We start from the raw sequence: 25427 nt of genomic DNA, 5'->3' as shown, positions 1-25427 counted from the left end.
TGGGCTTCTCATTGCAGTGGCTTCTCGTTGCGGAGCACGGGCTCTAGGCTTGTGGGCTTCAGTAGTTGTGGCACGTGGGCTCAGTAGTTGTGGCTCACAGGCTCAGTAGTTGTGGCACACGGGCTTAATTGCTCCGTGGCATGTGGAATCTTCCTGGACCAGGGCTCAAACCCACATCCCCTGCATTGGCAGGCGGATCCTTAACCACTGCACCACCAGGGAAGTCCCTCTTCCAGGTCTTTTATGTGAAGGACTCCTTTCTTCAGTTCGCCTACTTCACATTTAGTTTACACTGTGAATGGATTAAGTGATGAAATGGATTAAAAGATTATAATTCTTTGAATTTTAGCTAGAAAAGACATTGTGAAAATACTACATAAGACAAGCCTCTGTTACAGGCTCACTTTAAGTTATAACAAATAGTGTCAAATCAGAAATTTCTGTATTCTATAATGATTTGTGTGAGTTCTAGCTCACTTCTTTTAACAAGGTAAATTCAGTGAAATTCTTGTACAACCTAAAAGCACTATTGTATAAGGATCAGTACTATAAACATTAAGTAGCTCCTTGGAAAGATAACAGATGAGTCTAATTTCCCTTAAATAGTCCAAGTAGTACATTTTAGAGAACAAACTAGAGCCAACCTTTATTCATTATTTTATGATTTTCTGGCTTTTTTCCTTAATTGCATTGATTTGTTGAGGGCTTAGGTCTTTTTTCTCAGATCCATAATTACCATTGTTTGTGGAGGTATTATTGCTCAAGTTTGCCAAATATATTATCACTCATGTTGTTTTGACCAGAAAATAATGAGTAGGTGCCAGGGCATCTGTCCAAAATTTGGTGATAAGTATTATTAATGATGGTGGTCAGTAAGAAGATAATCATTTGTTAACAATTTATTTATTTGGTTGTGTCGGGTCTTAGTTGTGGCAGGCAGGCTCCTTAGTTGAGGCTTGCTGGCTCCTTAGTTGTGTCATGCGAACTCTTAGTTGCGGCACGCATGTGGGATCTAGTCGGACCAGGGATCGAATCTGGGCCACCTGCTTTGGGAGCGCAGAGTCTTAACCACTGTGCCACCAGGGAAATCCTAGAAGATACTCATTTTTGAGTGCAGCAGGAATATTATTAAAAGAAAGTTTTAATGTATTTAAAGAAGTCAAGTACATTGGACAAAATCTTAGAGTTTCTCAAATCAGAAAACATTGTCTCATTATTTGGGGAGAAGTGTGATCAGTCCATGCTGTTTTCGTTTTACCAATGGAGACTTATGTCAACTGGATTAATTCTGGAAATAGGAACAGAAAAGTTAAATTGAAGCTGGGATCCATGTTCTTTTAAGTTTTAACACCAGTTCTGATCCTCTTTAGCACTCAGTGTGACTGAACAAATATCTCAGTTTTTTGCATTGTTTTTAACTGTAAACTGATATTTTTTGTTTTGGGAAATACTCGGGGGAATTGTAGGTTGTTGGAAATATGAAAACCATAATTTAAAAAAAAAATCCATGCATAACACCTCTCTAGATGTTTGCCTCTAGGTGTTTGTCATGAAAGAGTATTGTCCTACTAATCTAGGCTTTTCTTTTTTTTCTGAAAGAAATTCCTTTTATTGACAGTTGCATGTAATGGTGAAGAGGTTGATAAAATTTTTTTCTCTTTTCAGTTTTACTCTGTTTCAGAATATATGTCTTAGAGTGACTCCGTCTTGAGGCAGGGAAGTAAATCAGATTTGCTTTAACGGAAAGTAATGGGGAGATCTTCTGAAACAAACTTTTCTTTATTTTAAATATTGGAGTGACTAACTGAAGATGTATTTGTAAAAAGATGTAGCTTTAGGTCTTGGAGGCTCTGAGGAGATAATTGTGGATAAAATCATAAAACTGTGATAGGTTCAGATTATCACTCTATTCCATTAGGCCTTTGGATTTTGTTCCAGTTAGCTTTTGAGGCAAGGATTACATTCTTAATTATCCTTGCATCCCTTTGGATCACCAGTGATGGTGGTAAGGATGAAGATACTTTCTGAATGCAGAAATTCTTGTATATAAATGATCTTAAAATTAGTTGAATGCCTTGCTGGACATAAATAACTTGGTTAAAGGAATTCTTTTCTCTTGCTGTAGGTGCACATTAAAGATCCACAACCATGACTGACTCCAAGTACTTCACAACCAATAAAAAAGGTAAGTATGAGAACCTGATCACAGCCTTTTTTGAAGATTCTTCAAAAGTTGTGGTGTAAGATTGTTCCAAGTAGAATGCTCCTGACCTCTTCAGACATGTATGTCTTGGACCATCTCATTGGGGATATCCTACAGAAAAGTGTATTGAGTAAATTATTAAAGTATGGGTTTTTAAAGATACGGCTGTGGTGCACATCATTTTGACTTGAAGGTTTTAGTGAAAGGAAGAGATCCAAGATTGATCCATTGAAGATTGATAGATCTGAGGAGGGTAAAAGGAAGAAGCACATTTATTTTCTCTTTTTTAAAAAAATTGAGTGTAATTGGTTTACAATGTTGTGTTCATTTCTGGTGCACAGCAAAGTGATTCAGGTGTGTGTGTGTGTGTGTGTGTGTGTGTGTGTGTGTACATATATATATACTTTTTCAGATTCTTTCCCATTATAGGTTATTACAAGGTATTGAATATAGTTCCCTGTGCTATACAGTAGGACCTTGTCGTTTGTTTAATATATACTAGTTTGTATCTGCTAATCCCAAGGTCCTGATTTATCCCTTCCTCCCCTCCTGTTTGGTAACCATAAGTTTATTTTCTGTGTCTGTGAGTGTTTCTGTTTTGTAAATAAGTCCATTTGTATCATTTTTTAGATTCCACGTATAAGTGATACCATATATTTGTCTTTCTTTGTCTGACTTACTTCACTTAGTATGGTAATCTCTGGGTCCATCCATGTTCCTGAAAATGGCAGTATTTCATTCTTTTTTATGGCTGAATAATACTCCATAGTATATATAAACCATATCTTCTTTATCCATTCATCTGTGGATGGACACTTAGGTTGCTTCCATGTCCTGACTATTGTAAATAGTGCTGCCGTGAACGTTGGGGTGCATGTATCTTTTCGAATTAGAATTTTCTCTGGATATATACCCAAGAGTGGGTTTGTTGGATCATATGGTAACTCTAGTTTTTTAAGGAACCTCCATACTGTTTTCCATAGTGGTTGCACCAAATTCTTTTATTTTTTACTTGGAAATAAACATTTTATTACAAGGAGTACTACTAAAGCAATACAGCAATAAAAGGTAAAAATGAAAGTTCCCTCCCTCCCTATTCCTGTTCCTGATGGGAACTCGGTATGTATCCTCAGTCTTTTCTATGCATGTATTAATACATATGATTTTTAAAATTTTTAACAAAAAATGATTATGCATGGAAATTTGATATTTTCTTATCCTTCCACACATGATGATTTCATACCATCATTTCTGAATTATGGCTGTGAAAAGGCATAATCTCAGTGTAATCATGAGGGAACACCCATGACAGCTGAGGGTGTTCTATAAAATGACTGGCCTGTACTTTTTTAAAATGTCATTATCATGAAAGACAAAGGCTGCCCAGCTGTTTCAGATTAAAGGAGACTAAAGAGACATGACAGTAAGTGTAGTGCCTGATCCTGCATTGGATCCTGGCCCAAGGAGGATGGGGGTAAAATTACTATAAAAGACTTTATCAAGATCTTTGAATAAGGTTTACAGATTAGATAATGACAGTATATCACTGTTAGACTTCCTGATTTTCATCATTGTATTATAGCTATGTAACATAATTCCTTGTTCTTAGAAGTTATACACTGACATATTTAGAGCTAAAGAGACATGATGTCTACAGTTTACTTATTCAGTGAATCAGAAAAAAATGTATAAATATATTAAAAGTATGATAAAGCAAATGTGGCATAATGTTAGCAGATGGGGAATTTTGCAACTTTTCTTTAAGATTAAAATGATTTCAAAAGAAAAAGAAAATGGGAGGGCACACATAGTGGCCTGGAGCACCAGAAAATTTTCTAGAAAGCACAAGCATATTTCTGTCGTTTGGAGTTATTTAAGGGTAAACTTCTATTATAATACAGAAAACACCATAGAGAGTTGCTTAATTACATTAGCTACTAGTCCATGGCTTTCAGCCTTGCCTGCACATTGGAATTGCCCAGTGAAGTAAAAGACAATAGTTGATGTCCAGCCCTATCCCTGCAGATATACTGATTTCTTTGGTGTGGGATATGGCCTAGACGTGGGGTTTTTTTAAAAAGCTCCCCAGAATTTTCTGATGTGTAGCCGAGATTGAGAACTGTTGCTAGCTGCTAGCAATGCTTGGTAGATTTGATTCAGGGGAAAAGGAGGGGGGAAAGATAAGAATTTAATAAAGCTGCAGTATGTATGAGATACCTTGCCTCCGTGCTCCTCCTTGGCTCCACCCAACTTCTTGCTGTTTTTACTGCTTATAGCGTACAAAAGCATTTAGCCCCTTGTCATTCATTTTCAGCTTTTTTTCTTACTCTCTTATCATTCTGAAATGTATTTATTTCTTCTGTTAACATTTTGTGTGCTTTGATGACCAAGATGTTTCTATAATAACACAAAAAGATGTAATTTTAAAACTCACCTAATTTTCAAACCTTCACTTATAATGGGTCCTGGTAACCTTTTTTTAATTCAGGGATTTTTATAAAGGTTTGAGACTTACAGATGAATCATGGCTGGGTAAATACCACATTTTAAAAATGGATAGACTGTGTTCCTTTTACTTCCTGTAACACCCACCAGAACTGCCACTGGAGCATATTCTTTACGTTTATGCTGTTGGAGTTGGAATAATTTCAGTTATATCCTGTTTTGATTCTTCAGCTCCTGCTGCTATTCACAATTCAGATTTTCTGAAACCGTGCTGCTTGTCCTTTACTGTTTTCAGAAGTAAATGATGGGAACCCTAAGAGCTGGATTTGGCAGCAGAGGACTTGGAGAAGAGGAGAGTGACTCTTTAAAGGGCCCAGCTTTTCTGTCTGTGCTATTTTTGCAGCTGTCAAATAAAAGGGTGATTTTTGTAACAGTTTGTTTGCTTTGTTAGCGATGGATTTTGATGTAACAGGCTTTTTTAGTGCTCAACTTCTGTGCTTGCCAGTTCATCCTTCCCATTTAGAGGCTTCAGCAGATCACCTAGTTTGCTGCCCCCACTATTTCTATACTGGTGAACGAGGTTAAAGTGAACATCAAGAACAGTCATAAAGGTGGAAGAAAATGAGGCAATTCTGTGGATTGAAAGTTGACGTGACAATAGTCAACTTATTTTTCATGGTCTTATAGTATATTTTCTTCTTTCTTTTAAAACCAGTTGAGGGCTGTTAACCTTTTTTCTTATTTCAGCTCCAGCTTTCTGAACATAGGTGAGCCTGGGCCTTAAAATAGTGGTGACAGTCCTGGCATTTCACGGTGCAGGGCCTGAGCAGTCAGTCATTTAAGATTATACCTTTAGAAATGACTCTGGTTTGTACCATTCTTGAAGCTTCAGGATTATTATTTCTGTTCTTAGATTGATTGAACAGGATAGGGCCTTACAGCCCATTATCATCTTAAAGTACTAATTAGAGCAGTGATTCTCAACCCTGATTATACATTAGAATCACTTGAGGAAACTTTAAAAAATATGAACGCAGGAGTTCTACTCCTTGACATTCTGATTTATTTGGTCCAGAGTGGAGCCTGAGCATTGGCATTTCTAGATACTTCCCGGGTAATAGTGTGTAGCCAACGTTGAGAAACACTGGATTAAAGAGTCGGGAGAAACAGTTCTAAGGCCAGCTCTGTCACTCGCTCACTTAGTGACCTTTGAGCCTCAGTTGTTGAGAGTAGGTGAATGAGGAGTCTCTTCTGGTTTGAAAACATTGATTTGTGAACCTGTTTGCTGCCTGCATTTATTTTTTTCCCAGGACTTTGAAATTCTGACGGGAGATCATCCCTCAGATGCTGTTCTCTCCCCATCCTAGTAAGATATCATGAGATATCTTTCCTTTTTCCCACTTCTATGCTTCCTGAGATCTGGCTTACACCTTCCTCTCTGGCGATAACCCCAAAATAGCATCCTTATCAATGGGTTGGTTAATATTCTAGGGATTTGAACTGTACCTATCCTATAATTTTTAAATAATCTTATTTCAGTTGCAGCCCTGCCACTGGTCATCTGTTGTGTTACTTGCTATATAGTACAGTGTTCTGCTCTAGTTCTCTGATCCTGTGACCTCACCCGTTTGTTGTCTTTTAGGAGAAATCTTTGAATTAAAGGCTGAACTCAACAATGAAAAGAAAGAAAAGAGGAAGGAGGCTGTGAAGAAAGTGATTGCTGCTATGACTGTGGGGAAAGATGTTAGGTAAGGGTAATCTCTTCTGCTTTGCTCATTTTAGACTCTTACTCTATGGCTTTTACTGCTTTTTTGGGTTTTTTTTTGTTTTTTTTTAAGCAGAGGTCTTCTTAGAAGCCCACATGATTTAAATTTATTTATTTATTTATTTATGGCTGTGTTGGGTCTTTCTTTCTGTGTGAGGGCTTTCTCTAGTTATGGCATGCGGGGGCTACTCTTCACCGCGGTGCGCGGGCCTCTCACTCTCGCGGCCTCTCTTGTTGAGGAGCACAGGCTCCAGACGCGCAGGCTCAGTAGCAGTAGTTGTGACGCATGGGCCCAGTTGCTCCGCGACATGTGGGATCTTCCCAGACCAGGGCTCGAACCCATGTCCCCTGCCTTGGCAGGCAGATTCTCAACCACTGCGCCACCAGGGAAGCCCTACTGCTTTTTATTTAAAGCTATTACAGTCAGAACGTATAAGAATGAGTTTGTCCCACTAGAAACATCAGGAAGTGTAGCTGCTTTTATATTAACTCTGTGACTAAGTTTTTTTTGTTTTTTTTTTTCTTGAGTGAAACGAGCTTGATTTCACTTGCATACAGATCTAGCATAAAACCTCCTGAGAGCTGACAGAGTTACAAATCTGTTGCTGAGGTAGTTTTAGAAGATGATAAAAATACACTGAGAAGCAGAAGCCCATGTGCACTTTAATTGGCTCAAGCCAGTGCCCTCAACTTTACAACTCTGCGTTTAATTGCTGAATTCAAGATGAAAATCAGTGGTAACAAAATCCAAAGGGTCTTTTTTGTTTTTCCTCCCTTTTTTCCTGTAATTTAGGAAGGCCATTTGGAAATAAATAAGGATTGTCTGCAGGCCCCTGAGGATTCCCGAGATCCTTTCCATGAAATCCATGAAGTCAAAGCTATTCTTGTAATAATACTTAGGTGTTAGTTACCCTTTTCACTGTGTTGACATTTGCATGGCTGGTGCCTTAGTGTGAATTAAGGCAGTGGTGCCAAACTGTAAAAGTAGTCATTGTATTCTTCACCATCATGTGCTTGCAGGAAAAAAGGGCAGTTTCACTTAGGACTGTCCTGCATGAAGCACTAAAAATTTATTTCAGTAAACCTTGAACCTTGAGTTCAGGTCTTTTTAATATTCTGTGTGATGAAATAGGAATTAGGCATAAAGTACTTCTACTGCATAGCAAAGTGTGACGGTTGACTTGAAAAAAAGCCCTTGCACAATTGTTTGACTTGGGAACACCATTTCTTTGTGGAAGAAAGGTTGACAGACAGAACTATAGTTAATCAGACTTCAGTATTTGGGAGACATTTTATAAAAAATGAACCAAGTGAACCTGTCACTTCAAGGGAAAAAATTTGACAGTAGATAAATTTCGACTTTAAAGTAAAAATTAGAGTGTTGGAAAACTTGTATCTCCCATCGTGAGCTTGATAGCTTCCCAATACTTAGAGATTTTTCTGATGAGATAGGTGGTGAAATTAATGACTGTGATTATTTGCTGCTGTATAATGAAATATGCCACCATAGAGAAGATCTGCATAACTCATTGAACCAGTATTTTCCAAATGACCAGTGCATACATCACAAAATTATGCATGGGTAAAATATCCATTCAAAATAAGTGATAAATGAATGGATTTTAATGCAACCAAGTACAGAAAGTTTATTGATATGGTTTTAGATTCCATATTGTACCTAACTTTTAAGAAACTACCATTTGTGGACTAAAAACAAAAAGAAAAACAACCATTTGTCTAGCTTTAATGTATCAAAGAAGAACATCCAGTTATATGAAAAAGCTATTAAAATACTCCTCCATTTTCCAATTTATATACGTGTATGCAAACGGATTTTCTTCTTACACTTCAGCTAAACAACATTCTACAACAGGTTGAATGCAGGAGCATGTGTGAGAATCCAGCTGTTTTTGTTTACAGTAGACATTAAAGAGATTGGCAAAAATTAAAACAATGTCATCTTAATTTAAGAAAATAAGTAAAATAGGTAGATTTTTACTTTAAAATATTTATGTTAATATGAAATGCATTGATTTTCCTTTTATTAGTTGGGTCAAATGCTGCTGATAAGAAATGGATGAGTGCAAGAATGCCAAGTAAATTGCAGCATCTAGTGGTGGATGTAAGGTGTAGTAACTCAAACATCTGAGAAGGTCCTAAGGCTAATGATGACCTACCTAATGTCATTAAGAAAAGGGAAGTTTAAATTTAAGTGCATTCTGTGTCAGGCACAGGGACAGATGCTTTTACTTACAATGTTTTTTATAGTCCTCATGTCTTCTGAACTAGAGGTTATTCTGAATTAGAAGTTATTCCATGTTAGAGATCAAGCAGTGTATACTTGGAGAGGCTAAAGAATAATCCCGAAGTCATACAGCTAGTGGTAATGTAGCCAGGATTCTAACCTAGGGTCTGAGTCCCAATACCTGTTACTGGTCACTTCCTTCATGGGTGTATATATACAATAGAATCTAAATGTGTACATGGCACACACGTTTAGAACTGTTTCATTTTCTGAAAATTTTGAACAAAGGTCCTAATTATCTGAGAACTGTTTTAATAAGGAAGCTAATCAAATAAGTTCCCACGGGTCAGGGATGGAAGAATATGTGCATTAAAAAGCATAACAACTGTCGTGCTTTGAACTGCAAATAATTGATATGAAAAATTATGGTTAATTTTTTTGTGTGACAGTGATTTTTTTAAAAAGTTTGTAAAGATACACACTAAAATATTATATATGAAATGTATGTGCAGGATTTGTTTAGAAATTGTTTAGAGCAACTAGATGGGGTAGGGACTGGGGGAAGGCAAGTGGGTTGAGGTTGTGTATGAAACAAGATCGGGTATGTATCAATATTTGTTTGCAGCTGGGTGATGGATACATGGGTTCATTAAACTGCTGTCTCTAATCTGAAAATTTTCATAGTAAAAAGTTTTTTAAAAATCTATTTTTAGACATCTTCTTGGGACCATTATTATAAATTCTTTAGTAATTCATTTCTGTGGTAAGTATTATCGCTAGTGGACATTTGTGCTCACATCGAATCACTTTTTAAATTAAGGCTGTTTCTTTGTGTTCTGTCCAACAGCCTGGCACCAACATCTGTTCGCTTTTCCTTCCTCTTTTCTCAGCTGTCTCTTTCCAGATGTAGTGAATTGTATGCAGACTGACAACCTGGAACTAAAGAAGCTCGTGTATCTCTACTTGATGAACTATGCCAAGAGTCAGCCAGACATGGCCATCATGGCTGTCAACAGCTTTGTGAAGGTAACTTTTTCCCAGGGACTCAAGAACAGTCTCTTCTACCTCAGAAAACCTTTTCAGAAATGTCTCTTGATATGGTTAGTGTCTGCATTGCAAATAAGCAACCTCTGTTCCAGAAGAGGGCCTCTAGAGAAGTATTGGCCATTGAGTGGGAATATTCATGATTTAAGCATTCTGTATGCCAGAGTTTGTCTTCCAGTTCAGACCATATGGTGAGCCTTCTGTCAGCTGGGCTTGGTGCATCCTTGCCAGGTGCGAGAAGAAAGCCAGGTGAAACCTCACTGTTTTATCTTCCAAGGCTGACAAATGTTGGGCATATCATTGTAGTGTCAGTAACCTGGGGTTTTACCTATTTTATCTTTGTAGAAATTATGCTTATGGTTCAGACGTAGTGGAAACTACAGGAGCTGCCTTTTAATTTTGTTTTATTGAATAGGTCTTACAGTAGTTGATTAACTTTTTTGTTATTGTGGAAATTTTCAAACATATTCAGGTTGAGGGAATAGTATAATAAATTCCTAAATATCTACCTTGTAGTTTCAGTAGTTACCAACCTATGGCCAGTTTTGTTTAATTTAACTCTCCATACATGCTTTCCTGACCCCCACCTTCTCTCCTACTGGATGATTTTAAAGCAAATCCCAAACATCTTAAGAATGAAAAACTCATTTAATCAGCTGATCATTAAAGAAAGTCCTTAATATTATTGGATATCCAGTCAGAATTCTCCTGTCATTAGATTTGATGAACACAGTAATAAGGTTGTTCTTATTAGGATTTTTGTTTTTTGTTTTGTTTACTTCCTTTTCCTCTGCCTGGAATTTAGTCTACATTAAAAGCAAAAATCAGACAGCATTTCTAAAATTAGCTTCTATTAAATTGTTTTGGAAAATAAACATGCTTTCTTCCTTCTCATGGAATTTTTGTTCTTTTTCTGTGTTTAGCTACAAGGTACAGGATCATTGTAACATTACATTCTTTCTGTCTGGTGATTCATAGATGGATGATATCATTGGAAAGAATTTAGTTTACATTTTTTGGAAGTTAGCATGTGCATAGGTTTATAATGTTTAAAGAAATTTTTTAATATAGGGCAATTTAAGGGGTGTTCCTTCTTGGTAAGTGTTCTATTTGTACTGTATTTGGAGGCACTTGCTAGGAAAGGAGAATGTATGTTAATCAGGATTTCAGAGGGCCCTCTCTGCTGCTTCGCGCAAGGAACTTATGTTGGGCACAAACCAGCTTCTAGATTCTCCTTTGCTTTCTTGGCTGTAGGCCCCAGATATCCAGCCCTCTTTTCTCCCTGCTTAATATTTGTGGAGTGGGACATATCTTTCCATTTCCTGATTTGTTGTTGTTGTTTTTGCGGTACGCGGGCCTCTCATCGCTGTGGCCTCTCCCGTTGCGGAGCACAGGCTCCGGACGCGCAGGCTCAGCGGCCATGGCTCACGGGCCCAGCCGCTCCGCGGCATGTGGGATCTTCCCGGACCGGGGCATGAACCCGTGTCCCCTGCATCGGCAGGCGGACTCTCAACCACTGCGCCACCAGGGAAGCCCAATGTTTTTATTTTTTATTAAAAATTTTTTTAAAGTCTTTTTCCTTATAGGCTATTATAAAATATTGAGTATAGTTCTCTGTGCTATACAGTAGGTCCTTGTTGGTTCTCTCTCTTATATATAGTAGTGTATATATGTTAACTTTAGTTAAAACTGACTCTCCGTGAAATACTATTTGAAAGAGAAAAGATAGTTTGAAGTAAAAAAATTCTCACTGTTAAGTCCTAGGTTAACCTCCCTGAGTCTGTTTCCTCTTCTGTAGAGTGAGAGGTACCAACTTAGAGAGTCGTTAGGAGTATTAATTGAGCTCTTGCATAAAAAGCATCTGTGAAAGTGCCTGGCTTATGAGAGTTCATGAAATGATGGCTGCTGCTGCCATGGTTATGAAGTAGACATTAGGCAAAGGATAACATTATTGCTACAATATTAATTTAAAGGGTTCTGACCCCTTTGATAGCTATACAGGTTCATATGGTAAAATCTTTCTGAGGGAATGAAAGCTAAACTTATTTCCAGACACAGATTTATTAGTCCATTATTTTGAAAGTAAACGTATTCAGAATGAGGAAGCACTTTGGCACGAGAGGAAAATAGCTCCTATGATTTCTTCACAAATAATCAGAGTTTTGAAAATTCTGTCTCACTAAATTGATATTTGCAAGAAAGATACACTTTTGGGTGATAGTGATAATTCTCTAGCTTTTGCCCATGCATTAGGATTTTCCCTCCTTACTGCAGTTCTCCTTTTCTCTCTTAGAGGCATTTTGAGGTATTCCAACTTCAGTTAATGTTTACACCAGAATCTGCCACTCCAGAGACTCTCTTGACAGCCCCACCACATCTACTTTGCTTTTTGTTTGTGAGTTCAGGTCTCCTAAATCCTTTGGCTCAGCGCCTTAGCCCCTTTGATCTTGTCTTCTGAGCCTTCTGAGTTCTACCATCTCTCTGAGAACTGCCCCTGGGAATGCCCTTCTTCCATTGCTCTGTCCTGTCTGCCAAAGCACAGACTACTGAATTAGTTAAAAAAACAAAACAAAAAAAACCCCAGAAACATATTTTCGTTTGTTGAGGGTTTTTCTGCACAAGCAGCATGCTCTCAGAACTTGGCCCTGTATGGCCTTTAGCAACGGTTCTAGTTAAACTGCCAGCTTCTTTTAATATGAACTTACTTTGGAAAGCTGTTTTATGAAAAGTAACATTTTTTTTTCTCAGAAAAATTATGTATTTTAACCATGTGCTAGCCAGCATGTAGAAGCCACATGAGATTATGTGACAGTGGTTCTCAACTGGGGGCGATTTTGCTTCCTGGGAGACAGTTGGCATTGTCAGGAAACACTTTTGCTTGTCACAACTGATGGGAAGGTTGCTACTGGCATCTCGTAGGTAGAGTTCAAGGATACTTTAAACATCCTGCAGTGCACAGGGAGCCCCCTACAACAACATGAAGGACTAATTTGTTTTAAAAACTGAAGTAATGCCTGACATATAGTAAATGCTTAATAAATGACAGCTATTGAGAAACAGATCTAACGTGACGTACTTTCTGATTATTGTAATTTCTGTTTAGGCTTTAGAAGGTTTGTGGTGGTTTGCTGTCAGTCTGAGATGATAAATGCTGAAAAACTGAAGTCTCTCTAGATCACTTTGTAAATTTGAGAAGGATTTTTGTCAGAATATGTTTGTTGTCCTCGTGGGCAACGTTAAATCATCTCTTAATGACCTCATTTAATTTAGTACTTTAATTATATGAATTCTGTTATCCCTAAACATATATCAATAAATAGAAGAAGAGTTATAAAATTAAAATATTATACAGAAGCAAAATTAGAAATGCGTGATGCTCTTCATGCCCAGCGTCCATAAAGGAGTACCAGAGCTGGTAGAATTTTAGGCATGTGTGAGAGTGTCAGTATGTGGTAAGCACTGGGTAAGAATGATGTAGGAGGTAACATGTTCACTCAGTCTGTGTCTGGATGCCCCAAGTAAGTAATGTTGTATTTGGTACTAAAAGATGAGTTGCTGGTAATTTCTGCAGGATCAGAGTGTTGAGTAAGTGGAATCATTGGAGGCTGCTCTGTTATAAGGGCAAGTGCCCATCTCAGTGCTTTTCGGTTTTTAAATTCTTGCAGAGGAAGGAAACAATTTTTGTTTTCCCTTATGATAAACTTTGTGGAGATCTTTTTATGTGTATTCTCACCTTAGGAATTTTAATCATCAGTTTTCATTTTATCAGTTATTACTAACTTAGGTTTTTTTTTTTAAATCTCATTTTGGGGGCGGGTTTTTAGATTTAGAGAAAAGTTGCAAAGACCATACAGAAAGTTCTCATATACCTATCTTCACACAGTTTTACTTAATGTTAACATCTTACATAACCATGGTACCTTTGTCAAAACTAAGAAATTGGCGTTGGTACATCACTATACACTGAAGTACAGACTTTTTTTCACCTGTTTCAACACAAATGTCCTTTTGCTATTCCAGGATTCAATCCAGCATACCAAATTGCATTTAATCACTTCCTTTTATAAAGAGTTGACTCACTCTTTATGAAAGTATCTCAAAAACAGAAAAGTGCTTTGTAACTGTGAACTTTCTTTTTTTTTTCGCTCCAGTACTAACACATGAGGGTTAAAACTCAGGCTCTGCAACCAACCAGACTTGGATTTGTATCCTGGTCTGCCATTCTTAGCTTGGTGGTCTCCCTAAACATCTCAGTATCCTCGTCTACAAAATGGAGATTATAAACAGTGCCTCTATCATTGGAACGTTGTGAAAAATAAAAGAGGGCTTGCAAAGCACTTAATAGTGAACCTGGTATAGAGTAAGCCCTTAATAACAACAAAAGTTTCTTTATTGTATAGTGATCGTAGTGCTGGTTATTAATGATTTTAGAAGGGTTAATATTTCAATGGCGAATTCATTTTTTAAAGGTATTTAATTCTTTTTTTAAATAAAGCTGTTTTTATTATTTTTTATAATTTTATTTATTTATTTTTCACTGTGTTGTGTCTTCGTTGCTGTGTGCGGGCTTTCTCTAGTTGCAGTGAGCAGGGGCTACTCTTCCTTGCGGTGTGCGGGTTTCTCATTGCATTGGCTTCTCTTGTTGCAGAGCACGGGCTCTGGTCTCACGGGTTTCAGTAGTTATGGCATGCAGGCTCTAGAGCGTAGGCTCAGTAGTTGTGTCACACAGGCTTAGTTGCTCCGCGGCATGTGGGACCTTCCCGGACCAGGGGTCAAACCCGTGTCCCCTGCATTGGCAGACGGATTCTTAACCACTGTGTCACCAGGGAAGTCCCAGAGATATTTAATTCTTTTGTATACATTATTTAAAGCCAGACATTATTTTTTAGGGTGATTCTGAGGGCAGCTTATCTACAAATGAAGTGAATCTATTTACAGTATTACTTAACACATCATTGCAGGATTACTTTTAAAAGATAATTGTTCAAGGATATGCCTAAAGCAGTTTTCGTAGGCAGCTTCCTGAAAACTGGATCTGTTGTACATAGTAATTCAGTAGTGTACCAAAAGATCATGGCTTATTCATTTCTTAGTGTCCCTTTTAAAATGATCTCAAGGCTCTAATTTGGCAGGGGATTACTTACTCTCAAAAGGGAGATAATGGTGTAATAATAAATTTTTTGTTTTGTTCATTTTGCAGCATGCTTTTGTGTGATTTTAGGGCTGGTGGGCCAAGTAACTCTTGGCTTCTTAGGAGTGCCTTTTGTCCATTTGTAGATATTTATTTGTAGTGTTTTAGCTTTGTGAATATTCGCATTTCATCAAAACACATCTTAAGCTACTTATGTAAACCCCTTAACTAAGTAATGAGTTTTATTGAGTCTAATTTTTAAATCTTACTTGTTACCAGATATTCAGACTCTCTTGCTGTTAACGGTATGTGTTGACTCCACTAGGTAGATGTGTTCACTTAGCTTCCTCATTCTGGAAAAGAAGATGGGGAAAAAAACGGAACATTGCAGAATGTCATATGTAGTCAGCATATTATTAGTTGGCAGTCTGGACAGTGTCTTGGATTAAAGCATGACTGTAAAATTAACTGGTACCGTATAGTCATTGTATTCTTTTTTTTTTAACAATGCATTTTAAAATTTTTATTTATATATTTATATTGGCTGCGTTAGGTCTTCGTTGCTGCACGCAGGCTTTCTCTAGTTGCGGCGAGCGGGGGCTACTCTGTTGCAGTGCGTGGGCTTCTCATTGCAGTGGCTTCTCTTTTTTTTTTTTTTATTAATTTATTTTTGCTGTGTTGGGTCTTTGTTTCTGTGCGAGGACTTTTTCTAGTTGTGGCAAGTGGGGGCCACTCTTCATCGTGGTGCGCGGGCCTCTCACCATTGTGGCCTCTCCTGTTGCAGAGCACAAGCTCCAGACGTGCAGGCTCAGTAGTTGTGGTTCACGGGCCCAGTTGCCCCGCGGCATGTGGGATCCTCCCAGACCAGGGCTCGAACCCGTGTCCCCTGCATTAGCAGGCAGACTCCCAACCACTGCGCCACCAGGGAAGCCCGCGGTGGCTTCTCTTGTTGCGGAGCATGGGCTCTAGGCACGGGGGCTTCAGCAGTTGTGGCAGTAGTTGCGGTGCGTGGGCTTCAGTAGTTGCAGCACACGGGCTCAACAGTTGTGGCTCGAGGGCTCTAGAGCACATGCTCAGTAGTTGTGGCGCATGGGCTTAGTTGCTCCGCGGCATGTGGGGTCTTCCTGGTCCAGGGATCAAACCCGTGTCCCCTGCATTGGCAGGCGGATTCTTAACCACTGCGCCACCAGGGAAGTCCAGTCATTTTGTTCTTAAGGAGATGATAATGACTGAAACATGCTTAGAATAAATGCCTTGTGCTTTAACGTGTTATTTGAGGCAACTCCATAAAGAAGAAAGTGAGATTCTGAACTGTTGCTGATTTTCAAGAGGATAAAAGTATGCAAATCACCTTTATTTTCCAGTTATTTTTCAGTTATTCTACTGCGTTCAATTTATTCAAGTCTTCAGGAGCAGCAGCCAAAAGGATTGTAAATTGAGCGGGAAAATTGAAGTGTTTGTTCAGAGTGTTTGACCTTGAAGGTCATTGCTAGAAATGAAAGTCTTCTAAATATAGTTAATAGGAGGAAGTCACTATATTGGGAAGTGCTATCTTTCTTGGTTTCTGAGGCTATGAAAGTGAGTGAAATTAGATCATTCAAAGGGACAGGTAAATGTGTGAGAGATTTCTCCTAAAGGAGCTTCTGTCTGTGATACTCCACTCTCAATGTATATCTGGATTTCCTTCTAGAGTTCTTTTTTTACAGGATCATTTTTATTTTAATCATACCCACCACTCCAGCTTGCTCCTTAAAAAAAAAAAAAAAAAAAAATGAGGTCTGGGACTTCCCTGGTGGTCCAGTGGTTAAGACTGCACTTGCAGGGAAGAAGATCCCGCAAGCCGCAGGGCACAGCCAAAAAATAAAAATAAAAAAAGTAATGTCAAATTTATGTCTTCAGAATTGCTGCATATGAGACAGGGGTAGCTTATAAATCAGATTTTGTAGCTGGATAGTAAATCTTGCCTCTTTGAAGTGCTGCTAGGAGGTGATTATCTCTGAAATATATAAAGTAGGAGAATACATTTTTCTCCTTGTATAAATCTGCCTGGAAATAATGTTTTGGTTATATTATTCTCCCCAGCTCCGATTTTTCTTTCCCTTTCCCCCACTTGATGTTCACAGCTCTTGGAACTTCTATAAATGCAGGCGGCAGAGTGATTAGTACTCAGACACTAGAATCAGATACAGGCCTTGAGTTTGTTTCTTTTTTCTTTTTTTTTTTTTTTGTGGTACGCGGGCCTCTCGCTATTGTGGCCTCTCCTGTTGCGGTCCTGTTGCGGAGCACAGGCTCCGGACGTGCAGGCCCAGCGGCCATGGCTCACTGGCCCAGCCGCTCCACGGCATGGGCACGAACCCGTGTCCCCTGCATCGGCAGGCAGACTCCCAACCACTGCACCACCAGGGAAGCCCCAGGCCTTGGGTTTGTATTCAGGCATTTTACCTTTCCAGCTTTGTTGGCTAAGCAGGTCACTGAATTTCTCTAATCCTATTTATAAATTCATTTTTAAAGCCTATTTCCTTATCTGTAATAGGTGGATTTTGATAGCAACTACCTTAGAGTTGCTGGGAAGGTAAATGGCATAGTAAGTGTTCAGTAAGTTTTAGCTATTATTGTCTTTTATCTCTTTGTCCAATTCTATTAGGTATAGTATAAAGTAAGTCAAAACACAAATTGCTTACGTTAAAAAAAAAATTCAGCAGACTCCAAGGGTCCACAACAAACTGTCAAATTGAAGGGAAGTCTGCAGTTAAGGCAGAGAAAAATTTGTCTAGTATTGAGTGTGATTTTACACACAAACGTGCACGCATACTTCTGTATGTATATGTTTGTGTTTAATATCTGTATCTGTAAAGTATACATATTATATTAGGTCTACAGGGGGTAGGGGTGGGATGGGGAGGAGGAATGTTTCATTGCAGTCTTCCAAAGAACAGAATTTACCATAATTGGGAGGCAAGATGAATTAAAAAAAAAATTTCTTTTGATGCTATGGGATATGTTCCTTTGTAGCCTAGATGCCAGCTCTTTGTAAATCAACCAATGTGCTGAGAAAACTCACTTAAACCCTATTTATAAATCCATTTTTAAAGCAAAACTTCCTTTAGAAACCCCTTTCTTTCTTGGGAACTCCAGTTTTTCTGAGATTATAATTAAAAGGCCATTGTTCTTTTCATGGCAGTGTTTCCTAAAAGAACTGCCAGTTTTCTAGGGGGGAAAATGTATGCATGTTAGTCTTAGTTCACATTCAAAGTGATGGTACAAGAGAAAGAGACATAGCCTTTGTTTTAATACACTAGTAAACCAGGGCAGTTACTCCAAGAGTCAGATTTTTTCTTTTGATAATGAATTATTGTTTGGAGAAGGCTCTCTGGGAAGAGGAAGTAAATCATGTTTCAATCCATTATTTTTAAAGTTTATTCTTACAAACAGATAATATATGTACTACATTCTATACAAAATTCCAAAGAAACACAGAGACAGGTGAGTTGTCCTGTATACCCCAGCTGCCCAGCTGCTGTCTTGAAGTCAGTCTTTGCCTGCTTGAGATTCGACGCTCATTTTAAATTTCCATTAGAGTGAGAGAAGCATGGCTTACTGACCGGGAGAACTCTAAGCGGCTCTTTATGGGCCCACCTCAGTATATTTCTGAAACCTTAGCAGTATGAAAGTGAAGATTAGGAGATGAAAGCGGAAAGGTAGAATAGAAGGAATTTTAGAGGAATAGCAGTAGAGTTTTGTTATTGGGGGTGTATCTCCTCTGGTCAGTCATTGGTGCAGTGACCATTTGGCAGTGATCTTTTTTCCCCATGCAGACTTTTCTGAACATAATCATATAATCTGATCTCTCTGGATCTTTTAATTAGATTTACTTTTCCCTGTTTCTTTTCTTGTTTTCATGTGATAATTGAAAATTGCCTGTTTTACCACCAGAACATATACTTCATTAGCTGCATTATATACGTGGTTTAATTTCCAGTTACCTGTGATGTTAGCAGAGGAGTTCTAATTGTTCATTCTGTTCAACATTTCCTGTTAACAGACCTCATATTTAGTTTTTTTAACATTAAAAAAATTTGACTGGCAGAAATGGTAAGTTGTGACAGGACATTTGTTTTGGACGAACTGGTAACCAAGAGTGGGCATGTGTTGGCAGCAAGAGAGGAAAACAGGCATTTGTTCTTCCAGTGTGACATTTTGATCCTTTATCCTGTAATCCAGTGTATTAAGTGTATTATACAGGGGAAACACAGTACCTTTTCCTTGCATGTAAAGCACTGAGATGATGGAGATTATTGTTTCACTTTTCATGCTTTTTAATTTTTACTAAAGGCCATGCTTGATGGTGTGGTTGGCAAACAAAAATTAAGTCAGGAAAGAACCTCATGCATGCTATCATGTGATAGGTGAACTAGATAATCCTTCTCGATTTGTCTTAATAACAATAAAATATTATATCCATAATCATACTTACCAAGTGAACCTTTGATTTTTTTTCATCTTGGAATTTTTTGTCCTGATCACTAAGTTATAACTGAAAGTGATTCCATTTGTGGCATCATTATCTTAGTTAATGGATACTGTCATGAATGTATTATTTGATTTAAAAAGCCATATTCTCTAGAATTTATCTTCTAGGTAAAATCATATACTGGGATAATCTGCAGAGTACCCAAGTGATATGGATATTAAAATCAATAGCTAAACTGTAACCATTATGTTTCTTCTCTTGCTAGCAAAAGGATAATCATACAACTCTTAGTTTCTCAAGCTTTTAACAGGGACTTCAGTCAGAACTAAAAATGAGTTGACATTTTTGAGAATCTTTTCAATATACATAATTAATGAAGCTGCTACCTATTGCATCTCATTTATGCTTACAGAATATTTATATATAGCCTTACTGTGCTAATATTTAGTGACAGCTGAGAGCCTCACTACAAAATGTGGTTTTAAATTCGTTTGTAGAGAGCTATAGTTTTTTGTCTGTTTTGTTTATTTTTGGGTGTTTTTATAATCTTAAAATTACTTTAATCATTCATTGGTTTTAGGTTTCTTAGTTAAATTAGACATAATCTGTAATTTTGATAAAGTGTCCACTTTTCTTTCTTGCAGCTAGTAGGGATTTCTGGGTCTGTTAAGTCAGGATACAAGTGTACTTTCTTATATTTGGTAGCAATTTTTCATTTATCATACTTCCTGAGTTAAGGATACATTTGAGGTACCATATTTCATTGATTCTAAGATGCATTATTATTTCCTCTAGTACGTAGAAAGAAAAATACCTCCTATTAAACTGACATGCCATTGATTATTAAATATATCCCAACTTCAGAGATGTTAATATGAAAAACTATGCAACTTAGTCTTGATGAATTATGGTAATATTGCCACCTTAACTTTGTATAAGGCTTTGTAGAAAGCATTTATACATAAGTCATCTGATTTTATCCTCAAACTAAAGCTAATCTGTGAGGTGGATTAAATTATCCCATTTTCAGATGAGGAAATTGAATTGCATGGAGATTCTGTGCTTTCCTAACATCATGTTACAGTGAACTATGGTTTCAAGGTCACATTTTCTTACTCTGAGACTTAAGGTGTGATTGACACCTGAAGTATCACCTCCCCACCCCCCAGTACATGCACGCCCATACACCTATAAAATTGTTTGGCCTAGATTTTTCTTTCCATTGCCTAATGTACATGTTTCATATTTAAACTTCACTGTTTTGTGTTTTTTGTCATGTTTTGGCTGCGAGGCATGTGGGATCTTAGTCCTCCAACCAGGGATCGAACCCATGCCCCCCTTCAGTGGAAGCACGAGTCTTAACCACTGGACCGCCAGGGAAGTCCCTAACCTTCACTTCTTTTACAGTTGTTCATGTGTTTTAATTCTACTGATAGTGTTGACTACTATTAAAATTATTATTGTTTTAATAGTAAATCATGAGGGACTCTCTGCTAATATGTGAATTGTTTTAATTCTGTGTTGCCTGACCATGAGGAAGCTATATATGCCATCATTGGTGGTTTATTATACATTTTGAAAGCAGTGTATCTCTTTCTAGCTGACTGCGTAAAATGTTCAGGAACGGTTATGGGTTGAGATCTATGAAGTGATCCAGAGAAATAGTTGTACTGTTCTTGACAAATCAAGGTCATATCTGCTTCTTTCCCAGGTGGTGGCTAGTGCTGTAGCAGCATTATCTGAAATCAGTGAATCTCACCCAAACAGCAACTTACTTGATCTGAATCCACAGAACATTAATAAGCTACTGACAGCCCTGAATGAGTGTACCGAGCGGGGCCAGATTTTCATCCTGGACTGCCTGTCCAATTACAACCCTAAAGATGACCGGGAGGCTCAGAGGTCAGTCTGTTTTTCTGGATAGTATCTAGGAGTCTTGCCCGGTTCAATAATTTCTAGTAAGTCTGTATTAGCATAATGGTCTGTTACGTTGAGAAAATCAGTGGCTTATGGGATATATATTGCTATCCTGTGGTATTTTCTCAATGTATTTAGGAACATTTTAGGTGGTAGAGTAAACCATGCAAAAAATAGCTCTTCCTAAGAGGAGATGTGTATTTTTCATTTCTTCTTTGAACAGTATAGTTACAACCCTCTGAAGAAACTCTCCCTCATCATGGTCTCACGTCTCCCATACAGCAATTCCTGGCCATTTGGCAAACAAAGGTTTTTTGAGCATCTCTCACTGTAGTAACAAAATTTTCGTTCTTTTAGATACATAGTAGGTGGCTTGGTACTAGTTATTGTAGTTATTGTACCTTCTACCTATAATTAGTACTAGAGAAACTGTGTTGGAGCCAGCAAAATGTATGATGTCTTCCGTTAGATATAGGAATCACATCAGTCTGAATTTGGAGAAGATTTTGGAAGGCACACCTGGATTCTTCTGCTCAGCTCTCTACCACTTTAGTGTTGCAGATTTTCTTTGACTATCAGATACTGACTACTAAATTTCATATACACATACATACATTTTAGTTTACAGAATTGGAAGTATCATCAGTTTTTATTAAGCATTTTGTGTATATAGGCACTGTACTAGGCAAAATAATTCTGAAGAATTGTTGGCTCTTCATTTCATTTTATTTTATTTATTTATTTATTTAATTATTTTTGCGGTACGTGGGCCTCTCATCACTGTGGCCTCTCCCGTTGCAGAGCGCAGGCTCAGCGGCCATGGCTCACAGACCCAGCCGCTCTGCGGCATGTGGGATCTTCCCGGACCGGGGCATGAACCCGGTAGGCAGACTCTCAACCACTGCGCCACCAGGGAAGCCCTGGCTCTTCATTTTAATTATGATAGATATGAACCTTCCTTGCTCGGCTAAAGCTCGAGCTACTATAATGTAAGTGCTCTTCACTTGTCTGGGAAATTGTTCCCTCTGGATTTAACCAAAGCTCACCCTGATAGTTTCTTTCCATCACTGAAAGTACAAATATCTTCTGGAAAGAACTTTACATACAATTTTATTTTCTCTTGGTCATTGACATCTCACACTTACTCATTCACTCAGCAAATATTTATTGAGCCCATGTTGTATGCCAGGCATTGTTCTAGGCTCTGAGGATATAGCAGTGGACAGACAAAAATCATAGCTCTTATGGAACACTTATTCTGAGGGATAGGGCAGAAGTATATATAATATGTATACGTAATACAGCATATAATAGGTCAGATGATGATAAGTGCTAACAAGAAAGATAAAGTAAGGAGGAGATCTAACAAATGCTGGGTGGTCAGGAAAGGTCTCCCTGAGAAGGTAGCATTTGTATAAATACCTAAAGGAGGTCAGGGAGTCAGCCAAGTAGATACAGGAGGAAGGGAGAAAAACACAGCTTACTTACCTTGTGTCCTTAACTGAGTCAGCTAGCCACTCACGTTGCCTAAGAGCTATCAAAATTAGGTTAATTTCTGAAGAACCCTCAATGGATAACTAAATATTCTATATTTTATGAGACATTTAAGTGTAGGTGGCAGGGACTAGGAGAAGGGGATGAGGTTGAGAGAGTATTGCAGTGGTGGTGTGTTGTTAAACAAACAAACACCCTTCCCGAGATTCCCTTATTATGCTGAATGCAAGAGGTTGGGTGGTTTTCCCTGTCACCCCATCTCCTTCTGCATCTTACAGTGAAACTTCAGCCACAGTTGGTTGATATCTCTCACTATGAAATAACTCTCAGAATGCTTAATTTGACTTCCTATAGGCTGAGGAGAAATGGGCTGTGAGGCAGGGAGCCCTTACATAATATGGGGAGACAGAGAGGACTATAAAATAGGAAGGTAAATGGTGTGAGCTTCAGGTGTTTGGGGTATTGGCTAGTTCCCTTCCAGTTTGAACATCCCTTATTGCTGGTTTCCTAAAGTCTTCTGATATCCCTGCTGTGTTTGTAGTTTGCTGGGATTGAGGCGTCCACAGTGTTGGATCCCAAATTTACCTATGTATGGAGTTTTGACTTTTCTAACTGATTTTCTAATTTCTGAGCCATGGGAACCTCTGACAACATTACCTTATAGATTGGATTGAGCAAAGAAATTATAATTTAAGGCACTAATTTTCATTTTCTGTCCTCAGTATCTGTGAGCGGGTAACTCCTTGGCTATCTCACGCCAACTCAGCAGTGGTGCTTTCAGCAGTTAAAGTCCTAATGAAATTTCTAGAGTTGTTACCCAAGGACTCCGACTACTGCAATATGCTGCTGAAGAAGTTGGCCCCTCCACTTGTCACTTTGCTGTCTGGGGAGCCAGAGGTGCAGTACGTCGCCCTGAGGAACATCAACCTGATCATCCAGAAAAGGTTGGGAAAAAATGAATTGGTGATTAAAGTGTTTGTAATTTTGAATTAAACTTAATAACATCATTATTAAAGAGGACTGTGTTAAAACTCTGTTTAATGTATGGAAATGAAAATACTGTATGGTAGAGCAACTTGCCCAGGGTCAGGAGGCTAACAGTTGATTTTAGAGTGTTCTTACAATGAATGCCTGGTGTTGCTCTACAATTTAGTTTCTTTTCTGAAGGAACTCTTAGTTGTATGATAGCTAGTGTCTGCTTAATATGGTTCAGGCTGTAATTTAGATCAGGTTGTTGTTCTTCCAGTGGTTCTTCTTGGCAATATATACTTTACTCCTTAAAAATAGTCTGCCAGATGGATCTGGTTAGAGGGATGTAGAGGAAGTTTGTGAGTTTTTTTCCCTGGAGTGGAGTGTGTGAATGGAGAGCAGAGAAGCACAGGTTAGGTATTAATGCAGACTCAGAAGGAATATCAATATATGCCTCACCTTCCTTATCTTGTGTTTCTGTGTACCACAGGCCTGAAATCTTGAAGCAGATCAAAGTTTTCTTTGTGACGTACAATGATCCCATCTATGTGAAACTAGAGAAATTGGACATCATGATTCGTTTGGCATCCCAAGCCAACATTGCTCAGGTCAGACTTAAAGTAGATTCAAGTTAAGATCTAAAAACTTAGATCTTAAGATACGGCCTTCAGAAAAACCTAGGCCATGAAATTGCTGTTGGAGAATCCTTAATGATTATTCACTTCATGGATTTTTAACAGGTTCTGGCAGAACTGAAGGAATATGCCACAGAGGTGGATGTCGACTTTGTGCGCAGAGCCATGCGGGCCATTGGACGGTGTGCCATCAAGGTGGAGGCAAGTGTGCCGTGGTAGTTGTGATCACGTTGTGGGACTCTGGGTATTCTCTTCACCTCTTTCCTTACATTTTTAAGTTTATCAAAATAATAAAGCACATTGTTAAAATATTAAAGAATTTTTAATGAAAAACAGCTGTCCCTGGTCCCTCTCTTTCCCGAGGGAATCATGTTTAACTCTGTTCCTAGTTTTAGTTATTTTGATTACTTCCATATCGCTAATATCCTTATGCTACTATTTATTGATTTACCAATTGTAGACATTGTCTATTAACTTTCCGCTATGAGAGAAGCAACTTGGTTCATATACTCCATCACTTCTACTTCTACCGTTCTGTATAGATCCCCTGTATAGTTATATCATGAGGTTTTTGTTCCTATATTATCTTTGTAAAATGGGATAATATACCTTTGTTTCTTGTTCTATCAACTAGAGTCTTGCAAAGCTTGCTGTGCGTATTATGCCTGTAAATATGTAGAGCCTACACAATCAAATGATTGCGTTTTCTTTCTTATAAAGGCTTTTGTTTTTTCTGTAGTTTATAATGGCCTTTGTCTTTTTTTTTTTTAATTTCATTGTGCCTTCATTGCACTCCTATCTTCTTCCAGCTTTTCAAGCATAATATCAAATTAATAAAACTTTTCTTTTGTTCTAGACCCTTCTCTCTTCCAGTCCTCTGTCCTTCCAGTCCTTACTCCAGTCTGGGTGGTTGCTTTCTTGTGTTCTGCACAGCCGTCTTTCCATACAGCCTCCCTTCATTGCTGTTTCTTGTTATGGGTACTTTTTCATAGCATTCCTTTTTTTGTGGTTGCAATAGTTTCTTAAATCTCTTGTGATGTGAATTACAGTTTTTGGTTTTGTTTCTGCAGTTTGAATTTAATTATCTGGAGTATTTTATGGTGATGGT

General features: G+C 38.1%; 1 protein-coding gene across 1 annotated transcript in view; it reads left to right on the top strand.

The window, feature by feature from the left end:
- LOC132414550 (AP-2 complex subunit beta-like) overlaps positions 1–25427 on the top strand; it is a 79600-nt gene that overhangs the window by 8854 nt on the left and 45319 nt on the right. Inside the window, 7 exon segments of the mRNA XM_059997198.2 lie at positions 2126–2185; positions 6291–6396; positions 9549–9684; positions 21016–21206; positions 23438–23659; positions 24175–24292; positions 24425–24520. Coding sequence (XP_059853181.2) covers positions 2149–2185; positions 6291–6396; positions 9549–9684; positions 21016–21206; positions 23438–23659; positions 24175–24292; positions 24425–24520 — 906 coding nt within the window. The 5' untranslated portion in view covers positions 2126–2148.

Source organism: Delphinus delphis, chromosome 19 (assembly GCF_949987515.2).
Source record: "Delphinus delphis chromosome 19, mDelDel1.2, whole genome shotgun sequence".
Taxonomy (NCBI): Eukaryota; Metazoa; Chordata; class Mammalia; order Artiodactyla; family Delphinidae; genus Delphinus; species Delphinus delphis.
Note: the sequence above shows the minus strand (reverse complement) of the source record. Positions and strands in the feature narration are given on the sequence as shown.